Genomic DNA, 21,256 nt, shown 5'->3' with positions numbered 1-21,256 from the left:
TATCAAAAACCATAAAGTTTGATACCCATATTGCCTCAACTCTTATGGTTCGGCAAATGTCCCCCCATCGGAACATCCGCGGGGCCTCCGGATTGTGGCCACTACTGCCGAATTTCAAATTTCATGTCCATATCAAAAACCATAAAGTTTGATACCCATATTGCCTCAACTCTTATGGTTCGGCAAATGCCCCCCCATCGGAACATCCCCGGGGCCTCCGGATTGTGGCCACTACTGCCGAAATTTCAAATTTCATGTCCAGTATCAAAAACCATAAAGTTTGATACCCATATTGCCCCAACTCTTTTCGTTCGGCAAATGTCCCCCCTTCGGAACATCCGCGGGGCCTCTGGCCACTCCGGATTGTGGTCACGACTGCCGAAATGTTAAATTTCATGTCCAGTATCAAAAACCATAAACTTTATCGCAACCACAACCAACTTGACCCAAAGGGAACTGGTTCTCGATCAACACAAAGCCCCCTTTGATGCCGTTAACCGGAGCCTTCCGGGTGAAGATCAGCAGCTTGACCACATCGGTCCCTAACGTTCTTCCTTGATGGCCTGCAGCGACAATCCGTCCCGTTCCTGCGACGGCCCGAGCCATTTCGGCGACCTCTCCACGTCGTTGACCGGGGGAAATTTCTGCTGTCCCTTCTGATTCTGCAACTGCCACTCGATGTTGACTCCTCGGCTGTCAGAAAATTATGAGCTTGAGTGGAGGTGATTTTAGATACATCAATCTCACGTCTCTCGGAGAGGATGATCGGGAATGGTTTGTTCAAGCAATCAGCGTGAAGGAAAAGGAGGGGAAGTCTGCGAAGAGGGGAAATCGCCACGAAACGATTTCGCTTCGCAAAAAATTGGGTTCCGATCTTTTTATTCATTCTCTTTACACATACTACACACTACCTAGAGCACCAAACAGTGCGTTGCAAGTGTATTTGTAGCAAGAAAGCGCCATCGACTGTGGATTTGCTCGTGTGTGTGTGTGTATGTAGTAAACCACACTAAAATTGTGTTCGCGGAAGCACACTAATATCGAAAATCGATTTTCCCCAAGATCGATCGGATGAGCAAACTCGTGAAGGGTAGTTGCATGTTGCATGGCAGAAACCAGGCGCACACAAATGAAGCTCCCCAGCCCGAGTTTGTGTGTATGCGTTGATAATTTGGTGCTCTTTCAAGCCCCAAACTTGCCACTCGATTTCCCTTCCGCACACACAAACACTCACTACCGTACCCAACTAAAGTGCCTAATAGAATAAAGTAAAGTGCCTAATAGAAAGTGGGGACACGAGAAACTGAGAACCCTGCGATTTTCTGTCAAAAAATTGAGCACCTCCAAGATCTTACAGATAAGGTGCTTACAATCTCTACTTCTTCCATAGGTTTTGTCAAAAAATGAACACCTTCCATTTAAACGCTTGGTAAATTTTGAGTGACCAACTGTGAGTGGCATTGCATCTTGAGTGCCTTGTCCCCACTTTCTATTAGGCACTTTAGAATAAAGTGCCTAATAGAAAGTGGGGACAAGGCACTCAAGATGCAATGCCACTCACAGTTGGTCACTCAAAATTTACCAAGCGTTTAAGGTGAAATCGGTCCACATCTATTTGGGCTTCTTATTCTTGTTCTACGTTTTCTTATCCATCAGTGAAATCATTGATCATCTGCAATATTTTTGTGTTGGTAATATCACCACACACACTACTACTAACCGAGTTTGTTTACTAACATTACTTTACATAGTTTTGATTGTTTTGACAGCCTTTTTTGTAAAAGTTAATTGAAAATAATTCGTCAAGTAAAATGTTGTAAGAATATTCGCAATTTTTCAAATCCAGTTCGTGTGTAATCCAGACTTATTAGGAGCCTATTTTCTGGCCATTTCAACTGCATGGCCACCAATTTCAGATGATTCAGAACTATTTCAGCAATTATAAGTTTCAATTTTGTAAAACAAAAGGTGAATTTGGGAAATCTGGATTTAAAATTTGATAGTTTTTTTTTTTGGAAAAAAATTCACCGTATAACAAAAAATCTCCACGTTTTAATAACTTTTATTTTTCTTCTGAAACATCTGTAGTACATCTTATAAACATTGCCTTTCGTAAAACTAACTTATGCTAAAGCACTTCATGTTTTTTGATACAGTTCCGATTTTTGGCGTTTTGCGTATCGTAAAAGTTGCTGCCGAGGCCCTGCTTTGGCCCTTGACTAACATTTGCCTTTTTGAACGCATCGTCGACGTTGAAATTACCGCTTGCCGATTTGATAGATGAAACTCTTGTGAACCGCCTTACCCCTCTCCGTATCTTACTCGTCTTCGTCTTGGAAGTTCTCCTTCTTCAGGAATCCCTCGATGAACATGGACCGGGCTTCCATTGAGTCATGTGCGCCGAGAACTTGCAGCAGCACAGCCGCCGAATCGATCACCTCGTGAAACTCACTTACTCTGACCACCTGCAAAAATCCACTCTCGGACCTGTTCTTCCCTCCACTATCATTCCGCTCCAAATCCTGGTCCTTCCGTTCAACCGATTCCATCACACTCTGGGTCATACACTACAAATCGGGCCCCTTCAGCACTACTTCTTCGGTCTAAACGTCATGTCGAAGGTCAACCCGCGAATATTACGCCGTCTCGGAACTATTGCAGTGACTTTTTTCTAGCCGATCCAGGAAGTCCCGGGCAGAACTCAAGTTTGGTTGGGGGAACATTTGCCAGCAGGTTTGGCCTTCGATTGGACAGGGCGGGACGAAACTTCTAACACTGTTTATCAAAGGCTTGCCGCGCTGCAGTTGTCGATAACTTGATCTTGCTGGGGTCGTTGGGCAACGCGACAAACTGGCAGTTCCGGCAGTTGTCTTGCAGCTGCCATCCTCGGGACAATACCATGGTTTCGACGAGTCCGGAATACAATTTCCTACACGACAGTTTTCGGGCCAGACAGAAAGCCATTTTCTTCACCTCTGGTCGCCTGAATCGAGCACCTTCGGGCGACGTTTGGCCAGAGCTGAAACCGGTTCCGGCAAATCCAGATTCAAAAAAGTTCTTCAGATATGGACACAGTTGCAATTTGCTGAAAACAAAACTAATGAAATATTGAATTCAACTTTATTACACCGAACTCACTCTTGGCGCTACAATATTCCGTTTCTCCAAAGCTACCAACAACTTCAGCCGGAACTCCACCACAGTCTGGCCAGGTCCAGTTTCCTGCCGAAGAATTCGGATGCAACAGTTCCGGAAAAGAACTCTGAATAATTCGCTCCGCCGGCTCCGCCACAACTAGTCCAAAATAAACAACAACCAAAGCATAGATGCCACTTGATTTGTGTTGGTTTTCCGCCAACTTGACAGAACGATTATGGCCCCTGATTGGCTGGAAGCAGCAGTGATGCCAAATCAAGAGTGAACAAAATAATATCAAATTAGATTTTTCCTAATTTGGTTGAAAATGTTGCTCCAAGTGAATTTTTTACTCAGTAAATTGTGTGTTGTATCAAATAATTAAATTCTACTGCTTTTTAGTGTGTTTTAAAAGAACTAATTAATTAATTCAAATATTATTGTACATTTCAAAGCTGAATGTTGCTGGCAACCCTTTATGCATTCATCAAAGAGCGTTTGGAAACGGCTTGTACAAAAGAAATTGAAGCATTGGACTAGGATTTAGGTACGACTTTTCAAAATATTCGTCAAGAAATGATGATTTTCAGCTTTCTGGGTAAGAACAAAGAAAAAGAAAACGAAAATTTGCTTGGTTCGGATGCTCGGGTTTCAAAAGTTTCGGCAAATTACGAGAAAAATAACGTTTTTCGCGTAACAAAAAGTACTTTTCCTACAAGTTTTCACCAAAACAGGATTTGCTTAGTGGTATGAAGTGTATCTAGTGAGTGATTATCGGAGTTTTGATTGAAATAATGAAGGGCCCAACTTTTGTGAAGAAGACTAGAAAATTCGTTATGAAGAAGAAGCCTGTGATTAAAAATTTGTGCTGCATCAATACTTCAGGACATTCTGAGGTTTTTGAGTGAATAATCTTAACAAAAAAATTTCTATTCGATAATTGGTGAACATACTGTGCCGGAGTAAACTTTTGGTGAAGGTAGGTGGAAAAATAGTGCTTAAAAAGCCAATATTCTGAACACGGTTGTTCTCAGCCAGTCGAGACTAAGGTTATGTTTGTTATCATTGATTGAAATTAAGGTCGAAAGACGGTAGCCTTTTCCGCCATTTTTCTGATACCTTAGAATTTCACCTTAAATTAAAGTGCCTAATAGAAAGTGGGGACAAGGCACTCAAGATGCAATGCCACTCACAGTTGGTCACTCAAAATTTACCAAGCGTTTAAATGGAAGGTGTTCATTTTTTGACAAAACCTATGGAAGAAGTAGAGATTGTAAGCACCTTATCTGTAAGATCTTGGAGGTGCTCAATTTTTTGACAGAAAATCGCAGGGTTCTCAGTTTCTCGTGTCCCCACTTTCTATTAGGCACTTTATACCCAACCAGATTTTTAAAGAATACTCTTTCGTGTGAATTGGCCCTGAAAAGGGCCATTTTAACGTCCTATGACGATGATAAAACCATGCGATGATGACACTCCAAGTTGCCGGCAATTTTCCCTCCCGCGCCTGCTCTGCCTCTCTTTACTATTTTTCAATTCTCTCCTTCCTCACGGCGGCTCTGCTGTGCTGCTGCTGCTTCTCGATCCTACTCGTGCAAAGCTTCGGACTCGTTTGAGCTTCGACCGGCGTCGCGGCGCTCTTTTATAACCTCGCTTGGCTGTGACGGCTCGACGTTTTCGAAGCGTGGCCGAGAGCAAAATTTGCTAAGTGCTAGATACTTGAATCTGATTAATGTGTTCGGGAAAGGTTGCGCTCAACCAATCAGCGACCGGGATTTTCCCGGTCTGAATTTTTATTTTTCATCTTAACTATTGAGTACTTTAACAAAGTGTTATCAACTTTATGAGGTAGTCAGCTTGTACTTTAAGACATCCCCTTTCGTTTGGTGGGTAGAACATACAGATTGCTTGAATGGGGTGGAAGATATAAGCATTTAAAAGACTACACAATTTCGTTACACTTTCGCTTCGCGAAATTTTGGATTGACACCCGTAGACAGTGCCCTTAGGACAAAGTTCTTTGTCAAAAAGTAAATCTTTCCCAGTTCCTGAGGGGAACACCCTTGAAGAGTATCGGGGCCGGCATTTACAAAGCGGATTCAGTGGCAGTTTCATTCTCAACTTAATGTTAACATGTTAAGGTTAATGTTAACATTCCATAGGTCGCCTCCCTAAGGTGTCGTGATAAGGTCCAGTTTGTGACGATACACTACCTTCCCTTTACTAAGCAATCGATTCCAGAAGGGAAAAGATCACCAGTTGTGTTGGTCCGAGCCGGGATTTGAACCCCGATCTACCGCTTACGAGGCAAACCACTGGGCTACGTGGCTCGGTCATAGTATATGTGAGTCTCGTTTAAAAAGTGACAGTTCGTCACTTTTTAGTTTGAATTTGTCGAACCAACGGGGTACAACCTAAAAAAAGTGTCTAACGAAAAAGTGACCAACCAGGTTGAGTGTACAGGAATTGTTGATGCTCAACGTTTTCAACAGGATAAGGGAAAATCTTCACGGTATCCTCAAGTAAGTTTCGCATGGAGTTGGACGGTTTTTGGGAAGGTGAGGAGCCATCCTAGGCGAGTGGTAACGACCGTTTGCGGACTAGATTAAAGCGGCAGTGCTCTAGGGTCAAGCGACAAGCATTTGCTTGCCAATCCAGAGGACAGGGGATCGAACCGCCCCATGAGCCTCATGTTTTTCATTAATATCAAAATTCAATGAGTCCAGAACTTTCTCATTGAGAGCAGTTGGGAATCGAACCAAGGGCCATTGAATTACAAAGCGAACATCGTAACCATTCAGCCACGACGGCTCCCCGTAGATTGTTTGACTGACAGATCATGAAAAAATCGAGCTCTCGCAAAGTTCTGCGTCCATCACTGCGTCGAATGGAAAATCATGTTCTTAACTCAAGGCTGTATATCATAGGTACTCGCGATCTAAGTTTACATTAGTGTGAGTGCATCATTCCGTGCCACGAAAACCAAAACAAAAACAAGCGAACAATGGACCGTGCAAAACAAAAACAAGCAAACAATGGACCGTGCTTGGAAAACCAAAGTCACCTTCATCGGAGTGACAGAGTCAGAGATAGCGATTTTGACAACCGCACCACTACCGACTCAATCGCGAGTACCTAAGGTAAAAATCCATGTTCTTAACTTAAGTGCTTGACAGGCGGTCAGGCCTACTGCGTTAAATTTGTCACGTATTTTATTCATTGAAAAAGGTTCAACAAAATGACGGATTTCGAGTCAGCCCTACCCTTCTCGGAAAAAAAGAACGATCAGTGCAATCTCCCCGAGTATTCTCACAACAAATAAAGTGTTTGTTGTTTTCAACTATTTTGCGTCGAATTTATTCAATCTTGGATCCCCGTCTAAACCGAGTCGAGATAGTGGCCCAAGTTTACAAACAAAAAAGGCAAAACAAGCTCCACCCACACACTCACTGGGCAGCGCGCTATCTGGTGGGCAAAATCGGAAACACAAACACACGCACGTGCCATCGTTTAATGTCGGATGATTCCGTCAAACAAAGTTAGCCGCTGCTAGCTCGCACAAGCAATTTAATCCATAAACAAGTGCTAAATAGCAGCACACACCACGTGCAACGTGAGTCGCGTTGTTATTAGTATTGGGGTTCTCGAGATGTATTGAAACAGTACAAAGTTGGCCATGCTTGAATTACAAGATTTTTCAATCGGAAATTTTTCAAAATTGCGACTTTTTGGAGTAGGCGTAATTAATGTCCCAAACGGTTAAGTCGTCAGGCCAACTAAGGGAGCTCGAGTTCGATTCCCGCTGGTGACTACATTTTTTAAACCTTTTTTCCTTAATTGGTTACATCGTACGATTGCAACAATCGCTGCTAGACGAAACAGCTGGTCGTAACAGATGCGTGATGTAGACGGTCTCGCAATCGCAACTTTTACGCGCTACCCGGCTACGGAACTTGTGCAAACAAGATTTCTTATCAGGGCGGGTGCGCCCAACCGTGGTGACCCATAATACATTATATTTGCCGATACGATACAAACACACGCGAGCCCACGATTGAAGTTGGAGCCATGTGACTTCAAGAACTCTCTTTTGAACTCGTTGAAGATCTACCCCGTTCCGCAACTTGAAGTCGTTACAAGTGCCTGGTGTGTCATTGAAATTATGCAAATTGGTCGCTTTTCAATAATTTATTAGCACGCAGACCACCAAAAAATAAAAAATTAAAACTCTGTCGTTGTTGACTAAGCCTGATTAGAATACCAAGTCTATGCGGAGCAGTGTGGTCTGCACAGGTTAGAACCGCGTCGTTCGTGACCAGCCACTGGAATGACAGAATTTAGCATTTTGAGTCGTGCTGGTTATTGCGGTAGTCACAGCCGCAAGGTCAATTGGCTTTGGACACATATGCAGAACAACGGGGTTCACCCAGTTGGGTTCAATGTTAAGTACGCGATTAGTCACAGTCAAGTTCAATGTAGTTGAACTGTGTTTGGTTGGGCGAAATTCGTTGACCTAAACAGATTCTAGATTCTGCAACTCCTGAGTGACCTAACCTAATCAAACGAGTTAAGTCAAAATGGTTGATTAATTTAGACACGCTTCATCACTTTGGTCATGCCCTAGCTGTTGTATGGGTAGAATAGATCATTGCATACTGTGTGACTATGAATGTGTGTCCCGTACTAATCAGCATCGTGTGGTACAACACGCGGTGAACAGATGATCAACGGACAGCACTTTGTATACACAAAGAGTGACAGACTGGTTGACTCGTATCGCCGTACGATGTCTATCACACTAGTTGTAGCTGCTGCTGGACTGCCCATAATTGAAAATTCGGCTATTATGCCAAATCAAGTATTCCGAGAAAAACGCGTTTTGGTGTTTGTCACCAAATCTTCTTCAAGGCAATATCCCATAAGAGTGGTATATTAGCCGTTTCGTTTTTCGCATCGGCAGCCAAATCTAAACACTATTTTAGTGAAATTCATGTTGCAGAAGATGCGTTGGAACATCCTCTGCCACCTGGCGCTAATATCTCGTTTTTGCCAAAAGTGGATATTAGCCGTTTTTTCAATGGTGGGCAGTGGAGGCAAATAACAGTAATCGAATGATACGTAACGCTTGTGCTAGCTAGTACATGGTACACGCATCTCATACCATCAAATAGCTTGACATTATTATTAGGTAATGTAACGACTTCTGAATAGATTTTTCTTGTTTTTCATAATTTGTATTCCATTAAGGTACCACCAAAGCCGAAATCTGGCCAATTTTCATAATTTTTGGCAACACTTCCAAAAAATGTCGCGCAACATAAATTGATGTTGCAAGGTACCCAGTCAATGCAATTCGAATTCTGAAACGGAATCTAACTAGTATCGTATACGAATTCCGTTTCAAACGCAACCGTGTTCGAACCGGATTTTGAAGATTCGCTGAGATTTCCTAGGTCATCCTAGAACTCCCTGAAGTTGAGGCATGTGGGCCTACCACCGTAACAAGCAAGAGGTCGATAGATTTCGACTCCGGAACATATGCGAATAGCTTCAGTGGGTATGGTAGGCTACTTTGTTGATATGTTGGAATATCCTAGGTCATCCTAGAACTCCCTGAAGTTGAGGCCTGTGGGTCTACCACCATAACAAGCAAGAGGTCGATAGATTTCGACTCCGGAACATATACGAATAGCTTCAGTGGGTATGGTAGGCTACTTTGTTGATATGTTGGAATATCCTAGGTCATCCTAGAACTCCCTGAAGTTGAGGCCTGTGGGTCTACCACCGTAACAAGCAAGAGGTCGATAGATTTCGACTCCGGAACATATGCGAATAGCTTCAGTGGGTATGGTAGACTACTTTGTTGATATGTTGGAATATCCTAGGTCATCCTAGAACTCCCTGAAGTTGAGGCCTGTGGGTCTACCACCATAACAAGCAAGAGGTCGATAGATTTCGACTCCGGAACATATACGAATAGCTTCAGTGGGTATGGTAGACTACTTTGTTGATATGTTGGAATATCCTAGGTCATCCTAGAACTCCCTGAAGTTGAGGCCTGTGGGTCTACCACCATAACAAGCAAGAGGTCGATAGATTTCGACTCCGGAACATATGCGAATAGCTTCAGTGGGTATGGTAGGCTACTTTGTTGATATGTTGGAATATCCTAGGTCATCCTAGAACTCCCTGAAGTTGAGGCCTGTGGGTCTACCACCATAACAAGCAAGAGGTCGATAGATTTCGACTCCGGAACATATACGAATAGCTTCAGTGGGTATGGTAGGCTACTTTGTTGATATGTTGGAATATCCTAGGTCATCCTAGAACTCCCTGAAGTTGAGGCCTGTGGGTCTACCACCGTAACAAGCAAGAGGTCGATAGATTTCGACTCCGGAACATATGCGAATAGCTTCAGTGGGTATGGTAGGCTACTTTGTTGATATGTTGGAATATCCTAGGTCATCCTAGAACTCCCTGAAGTTGAGGCCTGTGGGTCTACCACCATAACAAGCAAGAGGTCGATAGATTTCGACTCCGGAACATATACGAATAGCTTCAGTGGGTATGGTAGACTACTTTGTTGATATGTTGGAATATCCTAGGTCATCCTAGAACTCCCTGAAGTTGAGGCCTGTGGGTCTACCACCATAACAAGCAAGAGGTCGATAGATTTCGACTCCGGAACATATGCGAATAGCTTCAGTGGGTATGGTAGGCTACTTTGTTGATATGTTGGAATATCCTAGGTCATCCTAGAACTCCCTGAAGTTGAGGCCTGTGGGTCTACCACCATAACAAGCAAGAGGTCGATAGATTTCGACTCCGGAACATATACGAATAGCTTCAGTGGGTATGGTAGGCTACTTTGTTGATATGTTGGAATATCCTAGGTCATCCTAGAACTCCCTGAAGTTGAGGCCTGTGGGTCTACCACCGTAACAAGCAAGAGGTCGATAGATTTCGACTCCGGAACATATGCGAATAGCTTCAGTGGGTATGGTAGACTACTTTGTTGATATGTTGGAATATCCTAGGTCATCCTAGAACTCCCTGAAGTTGAGGCCTGTGGGTCTACCACCATAACAAGCAAGAGGTCGATAGATTTCGACTCCGGAACATATACGAATAGCTTCAGTGGGTATGGTAGACTACTTTGTTGATATGTTGGAATATCCTAGGTCATCCTAGAACTCCCTGAAGTTGAGGCCTGTGGGTCTACCACCATAACAAGCAAGAGGTCGATAGATTTCGACTCCGGAACATATGCGAATAGCTTCAGTGGGTATGGTAGGCTACTTTGTTGATATGTTGGAATATCCTAGGTCATCCTAGAACTCCCTGAAGTTGAGGCCTGTGGGTCTACCACCATAACAAGCAAGAGGTCGATAGATTTCGACTCCGGAACATATACGAATAGCTTCAGTGGGTATGGTAGGCTACTTTGTTGATATGTTGGAATATCCTAGGTCATCCTAGAACTCCCTGAAGTTGAGGCCTGTGGGTCTACCACCGTAACAAGCAAGAGGTCGATAGATTTCGACTCCGGAACATATGCGAATAGCTTCAGTGGGTATGGTAGGCTACTTTGTTGATATGTTGGAATATCCTAGGTCATCCTAGAACTCCCTGAAGTTGAGGCCTGTGGGTCTACCACCATAACAAGCAAGAGGTCGATAGATTTCGACTCCGGAACATATACGAATAGCTTCAGTGGGTATGGTAGACTACTTTGTTGATATGTTGGAATATCCTAGGTCATCCTAGAACTCCCTGAAGTTGAGGCCTGTGGGTCTACCACCATAACAAGCAAGAGGTCGATAGATTTCGACTCCGGAACATATGCGAATAGCTTCAGTGAGTATGGTAGACTACTTTGTTGATATGTTGGAATATCCTAGGTCATCCGTATCTTCCTGAAGTTGAGACCTGTGGATCCACCACCGTAACAAGCAAGAGGTCGATAGATTTCGACTCCGGAACATATGCGAATAGCTTCAGTGGGTATGGTAGACTACTTTGTTGATATGTTGGAATATCCTAGGTCATCCTAGAACTCCCTAAAGTTGAGACCTGTGGATCCACCACCGTAACAAGCAAGAGGTCGATAGATTTCGACTCCGGAACATATACGAATAGCTTCAGTGGGTATGGTAGACTACTTTGTTGATATGTTGGAATATCCTAGGTCATCCTAGAACTCCCTGAAGTTGAGACCTGTGGGTCTACCACCGTAACAAGCAAGAGGTCGATAGATTTCGACTCCGGAACATATGCGAATAGCTTCAGTGAGTATGGTAGGCTACTTTGTTGATATGTTGGAATATCCTAGGTCATCCTAGAACTCCCTGAAGTTGAGACCTGTGGGTCTACCACCGTAACAAGCAAGAGGTCGATAGATTTCGACTCCGGAACATATACGAATAGCTTCAGTGGGTATGGTAGACTACTTTGTTGATATGTTGGAATATCCTAGGTCATCCTAGAACTCCCTGAAGTTGAGACCTGTGGGTCTACCACCGTAACAAGCAAGAGGTCGATAGATTTCGACTCCGGAACATATGCGAATAGCTTCAGTGAGTATGGTAGGCTACTTTGTTGATATGTTGGAATATCCTAGGTCATCCTAGAACTCCCTGAAGTTGAGACCTGTGGGTCTACCACTGTAACAAGCAAGAGGTCGATAGATTACGACTCCGGAACATATGCGAATAGCTTCAGTGGGTATGGTAGGCTACTTTGTTGATATGTTGGAATATCCTAGGTCATCCTAGAACTCCCTGAAGTTGAGGCCTGTGGGTCTACCACCATAACAAGCAAGAGGTCGATAGATTTCGACTCCGGAACATATACGAATAGCTTCAGTGGGTATGGTAGACTACTTTGTTGATATGTTGGAATATCCTAGGTCACCCTAGAACTCCCTGAAGTTGAGACCTGTGGGTCTACCACCGTAACAAGCAAGAGGTCGATAGATTTCGACTCCGGAACATATGCGAATAGCTTCAGTGGGTATGGTAGGCTACTTTGTTGATATGTTGGAATATCCTAGGTCATCCTAGAACTCCCTGAAGTTGAGGCCTGTGGGTCTACCACCATAACAAGCAAGAGGTCGATAGATTTCGACTCCGGAACATATACGAATAGCTTCAGTGGGTATGGTAGACTACTTTGTTGATATGTTGGAATATCCTAGGTCATCCTAGAACTCCCTGAAGTTGAGACCTGTGGGTCTACCACCGTAACAAGCAAGAGGTCGATAGATTTCGACTCCGGAACATATGCGAATAGCTTCAGTGGGTATGGTAGGCTACTTTGTTGATATGTTGGAATATCCTAGGTCATCCTAGAACTCCCTGAAGTTGAGGCCTGTGGGTCTACCACCGTAACAAGCAAGAGGTCGATAGATTTCGACTCCGGAACATATGCGAATAGCTTCAGTGAGTATGGTAGACTACTTTGTTGATATGTTGGAATATCCTAGGTCATCCGTATCTTCCTGAAGTTGAGACCTGTGGATCCACCACCGTAACAAGCAAGAGGTCGATAGATTTCGACTCCGGAACATATGCGAATAGCTTCAGTGGGTATGGTAGACTACTTTGTTGATATGTTGGAATATCCTAGGTCATCCTAGAACTCCCTAAAGTTGAGACCTGTGGATCCACCACCGTAACAAGCAAGAGGTCGATAGATTTCGACTCCGGAACATATACGAATAGCTTCAGTGGGTATGGTAGGCTACTTTGTTGATATGTTGGAATATCCTAGGTCATCCTAGAACTCCCTGAAGTTGAGGCCTGTGGGTCTACCACCGTAACAAGCAAGAGGTCGATAGATTTCGACTCCGGAACATATGCGAATAGCTTCAGTGAGTATGGTAGACTACTTTGTTGATATGTTGGAATATCCTAGGTCATCCGTATCTTCCTGAAGTTGAGACCTGTGGATCCACCACCGTAACAAGCAAGAGGTCGATAGATTTCGACTCCGGAACATATGCGAATAGCTTCAGTGGGTATGGTAGGCTACTTTGTTGATATGTTGGAATATCCTAGGTCATCCTAGAACTCCCTGAAGTTGAGGCCTGTGGGTCTACCACCGTAACAAGCAAGAGGTCGATAGATTTCGACTCCGGAATAGCGATAGATTTCGACTGCGAATAGCTTCAGTGGGTATGGTAGACTACTTTGTTGATATGTTGGAATATCCTGGGTCATCCTAGAACTTCCTGAAGTTGAGGCCTGTGGGTCTACCACCATAACAAGCAAGAGGTCGATAGATTACGACTCCGGAACATATGCGAATAGCTTCAGTGGGTATGATAGACTATTTTGTTGACACAAACTCACACACACACACACACACACACACACACACACACACACAAACTTTTCTTGTGGCTTTTTAGTATACTCAATTGTCCATATTATGTGTTAGGGTTCGGATATAAGGATTTTTTTTCTTTACATTTATTATTGTTTGCAAAAATGCAATTTAATTTATTTCGATATTTTGTACAAATATTAGTTTGACAAATTCTTCGAAAAAGCGATTAATTTTGTCTTCAAATAATGGCCAAAATGAAGTATCTTTTTCGACGGTTACTGTAGCAAAATCCTCGATATCGTTCACAAATGTTATAACACAGCTACTAGATCCACAAATTTGCATGGCCGCCTGGGCTTTTCTGTAAAGATCCTTATCGTTCAGGATCAATCGGCCGTCTTGGTACCCCAAAACAAATTTTTTATCGCTCACTGCCTGTTCTCGAATACGTCCCTTTTTCAGTTTTACATTTTCTATGAAAAGTACGCTTTTCGAATCAGATGTTATACCTGCAAAAAACATAAAAAATACAAGATTTTTATCTGAAAAAAATCTATTTGTTTAATTTGACAATATGAAGACTACTTACCATCAGGGCAACAACAGATATAGTTCATGTTTGGATGCAGTATAGTACCAACGCTTTCGAACGTTGAACTCAATTTTGCATTGATGATTTCTCGCATCTGGTCAACGTAAACAACATTCCGGTTCAAGTATTCGGAATTCGCAGCTTTTGAAGAAATTCTTGCAATTTTCTTATCAAACCCAGAGTCACTTCGAGTTTTAATGATGTCCGGAATATGGTGAGCTTCAATGCGCCCTTGCATAAACTCCTCTCTTTCATCAAGTGACGTTTTGGTGCGCATCATTTCCAGTTTGCTCGAATCTTTCTGTAAAAAAATGAGACAGATTACAAGATATTCCTCTATTACATTCAATATCTTGACAGAAACGTATTTCGTCTAGTCAAAAAACAGTAAAATTACACAGCATATATTTCTAATGTAATCATAAAAAAAACATTGAGCATAGAGGCTCAAACCTGATGAATTTCTACCAAGGTTTGGCTTCCTAGAATTGGATTATTTAATGTAAAAATACGAGAATAACATTGTAATAGAAAATTAACCCTTTTCCTACAGTAGTTTCATTCCCATTGGTCAAACAGAGAAAGATGATTGCTTTTATTCCACCGAAAATAATGTATATTTTCAATGATCGCTTACTTTTTTTTAATATATCCTATGTACAAAGGAAATCCATTGTGTTGTTTTGAAAAGGTAAGCGAGAATTATTATATTTTATTACAAACTCTATCATTTGAAATGATACTTTTAGCACAAGATAAATAAAAATTTTAGCACTTGATACATTTAAAGGAATATGTTTTTTTTCTGTGGCTTCTTGCCGACTTCATCAGTGATCTGTTAAGGACTGCGAGTAGACGAAATACGTATCTGTCAAGATATAAGTTCTTAGTTTTTACAGCAAGATAGCACGCAAGGGACGAATTATTGAATTTTAGTGAGGTTGAAGAATTAATTTACCTTATACTTGTCACGCATTTCTCCAATTTCCTGATCTGTCACCAATTCCATCAAAGTTGTATCCGCATTTTCTCCATATCCTTCGTCAGAAATGTGCTTCTTCTTCTTTGGTGGGCGTTGGCGTGCTTTGTCGTAATTTCTTCGTTTTATGTGGGCGTCCACATAATTGACAAGATTGAATCCTGATGATAAAGCATAAATTTAATCACTGATTATCGATTTGAAATTGCATTTTTACCAGGTTCATTTCCGGTGGCCTCACGGTACCATTCCAAAATCCAATTGCTTGTGTTCCAATTGGCGGCGCACATCATCACACGCCGGGAGAATTCACCCCTGGCGGCAAGATCCACCCTTTTGCCAGAGTTCAGCTTGTTGAGTCCGCTAAACATCCCTTCCGCAAAATTCGTATTCATATTCAAACGAAGACGATTGGCTTTGGAGCTTAGTTCTCTGAGCAGTTTTAATAATTCATCGTGCAGCGGGGAGTTTTTGAGAATTTCATATTCCCTCGCAATTGCATTGGTATTGCCAGCTTCTGGACACACATCAAGTCGGCAGTTCTGATGGCAGTCGCCGACATGGTTCATTATTTCCAGTATGTCCTTTTTCAAATTGGAAACATCGGTGCCTCCATTATCAGCACAATGTTTCACCACGAATTGTAGCCTGTACACAAATTTGTCACGATATGTAGATAAGATCTGTCGAGTCGCCGTCGAAAAAGCAGTGTTTTTTTCGAGCTGAAAATGATTGTATATAGTTTAATTGTCATTTAATAATCCAATGAAATGTAAAGAGCAATTGTATACCTTACATTTAATCGATAAAAACTTCAAATAAAATTTGTACCAGTCGAAACGACTCCAAAACAAGGTTTTTTCAGGATATTTTAACCTTATCGGGTATATCCCTATCATATCAAAATAAATGGCCACAATACTTCAAAAGAAATGTATAGTCCTGACTAGATTACCCGAAGTATTCGATAACATTGACCTACAAAAATTGATAAAAATTACTGTGCAGGCTCAACACGAGAGGAAGCATGTAGTTTGAGGTCCCCAGGAACAAGAGCGCTTAGAATTTATTAAAAATATTTAGACAGGGCCCAATGGTTTTTCTCCAAAAATTTTCTTACAAACTTTGGAGAAAACTATTGGGCATTGCCCAAATATGTTTGAAAAATTCAAAGTGCACGTGTTTCTGGGGACCCTAAAACTTCATGCGTCCTCTCGTGTTGAGCCTGTACAGTAATTTCTATCAATTTTTGTAGGTCAGTGTTATCGAATCAAGCAAATTTTTTTGTGTTCTTCTAAGATCCAATTCGAGTTCAGTAACTAAAAATTGGGAAATGGCCCAAAATAAGACAAAGAATTTTTAGTGATTCGATTACAGTACTTGTTCGGTAACTAGGCTAAGAACGTAGCTCAGTTACCTAATGCTGTTTTCTAACTGGACTGATTGAAAATGAGAATTGAAAGTAGCTCATAAACGTTAAATTTTCGTTGAATTCGTTCATGAATGTTTTTTTATGTGATGATTAGGGCTAGTGATTTTTCACGGTAAAAAATCGAGATTACGCGGTATGTTTGTTTTTGAAATCATGGAATTCACAGGACCCTATAAAATCTGTTCAAAATAAACATAAAAATGTTCTGTTTAGGCATAATTATGTACAGAAAAGTGTCTTAAAAAGTAAGCAGTTGTTCAGGATTCAAATACAGATATATTTATTTTTGAAAAAAATATGTTTGTTTAATTTTTTTAAATCATGGAGAATTTTTGTAAGTTGAAGCTTTATAAATTTATCTGAAATTCAGCAAAATATATGATATACTAATTTTGTTTTTTTTTTTTCATAAATTTTAGCAAAATAGAATTCCTTTGTAGTATTTTTTCACATTTATTCATATATTCCAGAAAATTATGTTACCATACAAAATGCTAAGTCAATTTTATTTCAACATGTATTGTATGGTTTCAATCAATTGACGAAAAAACTTCATTTATAATCAAAATATTAAAAATATTTTTCTAATCTAATCTAATCTAATCTAATCGAACACAAGCAAAGCCAGTCCGAAGAAAGCATCCGGGAAGAACTTATGGTTAGATTACGTCTCAAGTTCCTTCTTGTCATTATTAATGATTGCGAATAACGTTCTTTTACATTCTTTTTGGATTTTGCTGATTCAAGAAATTTTGCTGGTATTTTGCATTGAATTATCTGTACATCGAAGAATATTATAATAAACAACATTTTTAAAAAATCTGTTCTCAATTTGCCTTTTTTCAATATTTGGGAACTTGTAAAGTGTACGATTAAGAAAAAATCAATGCTTCATTGCTCAGAAAAGTAATTAGTCTAATAATTATTTAAAAATTTTGCGGCATTTCACGGTTTGTACTAAATTTCACGGCCAGGGACAAATTTCACGGATTACGCGGCTTTCGCAAAATCGCGAAAAATCACTAGCTCTAGTGATGATATTAATATTTACATCCACCGACCCCACGATCATATTTCTTTGTTATTGTTTTTGACGTTTGATTGCCCAGCCCAGTTAAACAACATCCAGTTACCAAACAAGTACTGTATCCGTTTTTTTAACACATCGTAAACACTGAAATAAAAAAAAAACAAATTTCTAAATTCTAGGAATGTTGCCTCCTTTCCTTATAGGAAAGGAGGCAATTTCGAAGAATTTAGGAATTTGGTACTTTTTTTATTTCTGTGTAATAGAGCCCTGACTTTGGTACGTATTTTTTGATAATTTTTGACAGATATTCGATTAAAAGGTTAGTAATAAAATTACTCTTTGGACACTAACCTTGAACATAGCTTTCTTGAAGTTTTTCTTGGTATGATTGGTGCACTGGATCTTCTCAATTTGGGTCGAGTAAGTCACCTTTTCTTTAATCATGTTGAAGACCGAAGAGTCTCCGTCCCCGACAACTTGTGTGAATTTAAGCTTATATTTTGCAAAGATACTGTTAAACGCTTCAACGATTAGTGCCGCTTCCATGGTACCGGGTGGTCCATTCCAGTTACAGTAACACTTATGCGATATGTTGCCGTAATCACATGCCTTGCACCGACGATTTTTCGACCCAACCCATAACACTAGACCAGTTTCGGCTCCAATAATTACAGCTGCCCCTGACGATGCAGAATGGCCATGGCCAAAACTCCGCTTATTCCATGCGCCATCAATGATCACAGAAATACAAACACAACCATCTTTATCAACTTGCGCCTTGCTAACGGCTATTGCCATCTCCAGGTGGATAGCGTCGTCCATAATTTCCTCCGTAATGTCTTCGAGTGCCGGTTCAACTGCTTCTGCTTTCTCGGCAAATGTTGGGTATGTGCAAGCTTTAACATCCATAACAGAGAGTAATTGCCTTGAAGTTTCAAAAGTAAGACCTATAAAAAGTAGTAGTAGTTTTTTGTGTATTTGGCATATCAGTTTCAATTAATGAAAGAAAATGTGCCACTCAAAATTTTCCTAGTTAGTATGACTCCCATCATGTATGACAAATCTTGTTATAAATTTTATTGGCCTAGTATTTTCAAATATAAAAAAAATATTCCCATGTTATTTCCGTCTGCTCGGGAAAATCAATTTTTCCATAAGAGTTGAATAAAATGTTATGTTATCATAACAAAATGTTATTGATCTGATAATAATTGAAAGCAGAAAGAGACGATAATAACTTGGGAATAACTTTTTTTTATGGAATAATATGACTAACTGTTTTTGGGATGATCGAACAAAAAAACAAAAAATGTTATAAATATCATAAAATATCATTGGTCTAGCATTGAACAATTTAAAAAAAAATATTCCCAAGTTATTTCCGTCTACTCGGGATGTCCGTACCTAGGAAACAAAAAATAATAGAACAAAACTTGACGCACAATTTTTAAAGGAAATTTGAAATTATTGAATGGCATCATTTCTCCCTTGTAATACTCACCTGCAGCCGCAGTTCCCATGTAAAATGATTTGGCTAGATCATTTTCTTTGTCGGGGCTTACTGTGGTACATTTGGATACTTCACCACATTTTCGGCATTTAAGAGATATATAGTTCCGAAACGCGGCTGTATTGTTGTCATGTAAGACTAATCTGCCAGAGCATGTGCTTTTGTGAAGGTGTTGGGCGCGAAGGATCGTGTTTGTCATGTATTTCAATTCTACAATAGCGTTTCCAGAAATCCTTTCTGGAAGAGGTTGTCAAAGAGATGATAATTATTAGTAGTTATATAGTATAATATATAACACTCTAAAAATCACCTTTCCTCCCCAAATTCTTGGAGTTTTCTTCTTCCTGTTCATCATCTTCCACAATTGTGTCAGTATCATCATCTGTCAATGTTTCTGCGCTGTCATAATCATCAGTATCATCATCGCTGCTGTCAATCATTGATTCATCGTCAGAAGATAACCCTTCATCATAAGGATCGTTATGAGGACATGAGTCGTGGTCTATGAAATGTAGAATGTGAATGTTTTGTATTTTTTTTTTTTTTAATTTATATTGTAAAGAATTTACCTGATGTATCAATGGTCTCATAAAGATTATTTTGTATGAAGTTCGATTTGCTTGTGCTTGGAGTGGCATGATTTTCTTCATAAAAGGATCGTCGTAGTATTTCCACATAAAATAAAAATTGGTTATTTTTTCGTAAAATATTAAATTTAAAAAAAAATTATCAAGAATTTTGCACACATTTCATAAATTCATTATTTAAAATTATTTGTGAAATACTTGCAAGAACTCGAAGCCATTGCATAAAAAAATCAAAGTTTATGTCACCCCTTTAAAAATTCTTGAAAAATAAAAAGAAGGCATTTTCATGCGTTGAATGCAATACATGCAATCTAATTTCTTTGAATGTTAGTGATTTTTTATTTTCTGAAAAAATAGTTTGATTTTGAATATGAAACCATATTTTGCACCACCTGCTCTCACCCCTCCTTGACCATGAAGAGGGACATTAAATTTGAAAAATATTTATAATTTGCAAATATTTTTTGAAGTTTATGTCCATGTCTCTCACAAAAGTCGAGGAGAGCAAAAAACTAAAAAAGTAAAAAAAAAATGGAAGCCACAAAACTTTGAAAAATATTAGCAATGGTCTTATTGTAAAAAAAAGATGATACCTGACTGATTTATTTCTGCAACCGGGAAAGGAGGATGGATGTCAACGTCTCGTTGTATCTCAACATCAGAATGAATTTCAACATCTGGTTGCTGTACATCGCATAATGGATGCATTTCAACATCTGGTTGCTGAATATCATGATCTGGAGCCAGTTGAACATCTAGTTGGAATCGTAATCTTGTATATTTAACAACTTTTCAATTTTATAATTTTATAATTTTATAATTTTATAATTTTATAATTTTAAATTTTATAATTTTATAATTTTATAATTTAATAATTTTATAATTTAATAACTTTATAATTTTATAATTTTATAATTTTATAATTTTATAATTTTATAATTTTATAATTTTATAATTTTATAATTTTATAATTTTATAATTTTATAATTTTATAATTTTATAATTTTATAATTTTATAATTTTATAATTTTATAATTTTATAATTTTATAATTTTATAATTTTATAATTTTATAATTTTATAATTTTATAATTTTATAATTTTATAATTTTATAATTTTATAATTTTATAATTTTATAATTTTATAATTTTATAATTTTATAATTTTATAATTTTATAATTTTATAATTTTATAATTTTATAATTTTATAATTTTATAATTTTATAATTTTATAATTTTATAATTTTATAATTTTATAATTTTATAATTTTATAATTTTATAATTTTATAATTTTATAATTTTATAATTTTATAATTTTATAATTTTATAATTTTATAATTTTATAATTTTATAATTTTATAATTTTATAATTTTATAATTTTATAATTTTATAATTTTATAATTTTATAATTTTATAATTTTATAATTTTATAATTTTATAATTTTATAATTTTATAATTTTATAATTTTATAATTTTATAATTTTATAATTTTATAATTTTATAATTTTATAATTTTATAATTTTATAATTTTATAATTTTATGATTTTATAATTTTATAATTTTATAATTTTATAATTTTATAATTTTATAATGTTATAATTTTATAATTTTATAATTTTATAATTTTATAATTTTATAATTTTATAATTTTATAATTT

General features: G+C 38.7%; 2 protein-coding genes across 6 annotated transcripts in view; one reads left to right on the top strand and one right to left on the bottom strand.

Annotated features, from left to right (window-relative positions):
* Positions 1–21,256, top strand: part of LOC120424028 (autophagy-related protein 2 homolog B) — a 76,252-nt gene that overhangs the window by 29,583 nt on the left and 25,413 nt on the right. The gene's annotated exons all lie outside the window — the stretch shown is intronic.
* On the bottom strand, positions 13,606–19,493 carry LOC128092545 (uncharacterized). Its single transcript, XM_052706577.1, has 7 exons — positions 19,318–19,493; positions 18,999–19,244; positions 17,849–18,444; positions 15,253–15,757; positions 15,015–15,196; positions 14,054–14,357; positions 13,606–13,973 (listed from the first exon to the last, which is right to left on the bottom strand). The coding sequence occupies exons 1-7, from the start codon at positions 19,445–19,447 to the stop codon at positions 13,633–13,635; spliced, it is 2,304 nt and encodes a 767-aa protein (XP_052562537.1). The 5' UTR covers positions 19,448–19,493; the 3' UTR covers positions 13,606–13,632.

This window comes from Culex pipiens, chromosome 1 (assembly GCF_016801865.2).
Source record: "Culex pipiens pallens isolate TS chromosome 1, TS_CPP_V2, whole genome shotgun sequence".
In the NCBI taxonomy this organism is placed as follows: Eukaryota; Metazoa; Arthropoda; class Insecta; order Diptera; family Culicidae; genus Culex; species Culex pipiens.
This window is presented reverse-complemented; position numbering and strand designations above follow the sequence as displayed.

Coding starts and splice junctions, on each gene's coding strand:
- LOC128092545 (XM_052706577.1), bottom strand. CDS start 19,447: ATGATTGACAGCAGCGATGATGATACTGATGATTATGACAGCGCAGAA. Junction 15,758..17,848: donor TCAAGAAAGCTATGTTCAAG/GTTAGTGTCCAA, acceptor AATCATTTTCAG/CTCGAAAAAAACACTGCTTT. Junction 15,197..15,252: donor GGCCACCGGAAATGAACCTG/GTAAAAATGCAA, acceptor CTTTATCATCAG/GATTCAATCTTGTCAATTAT.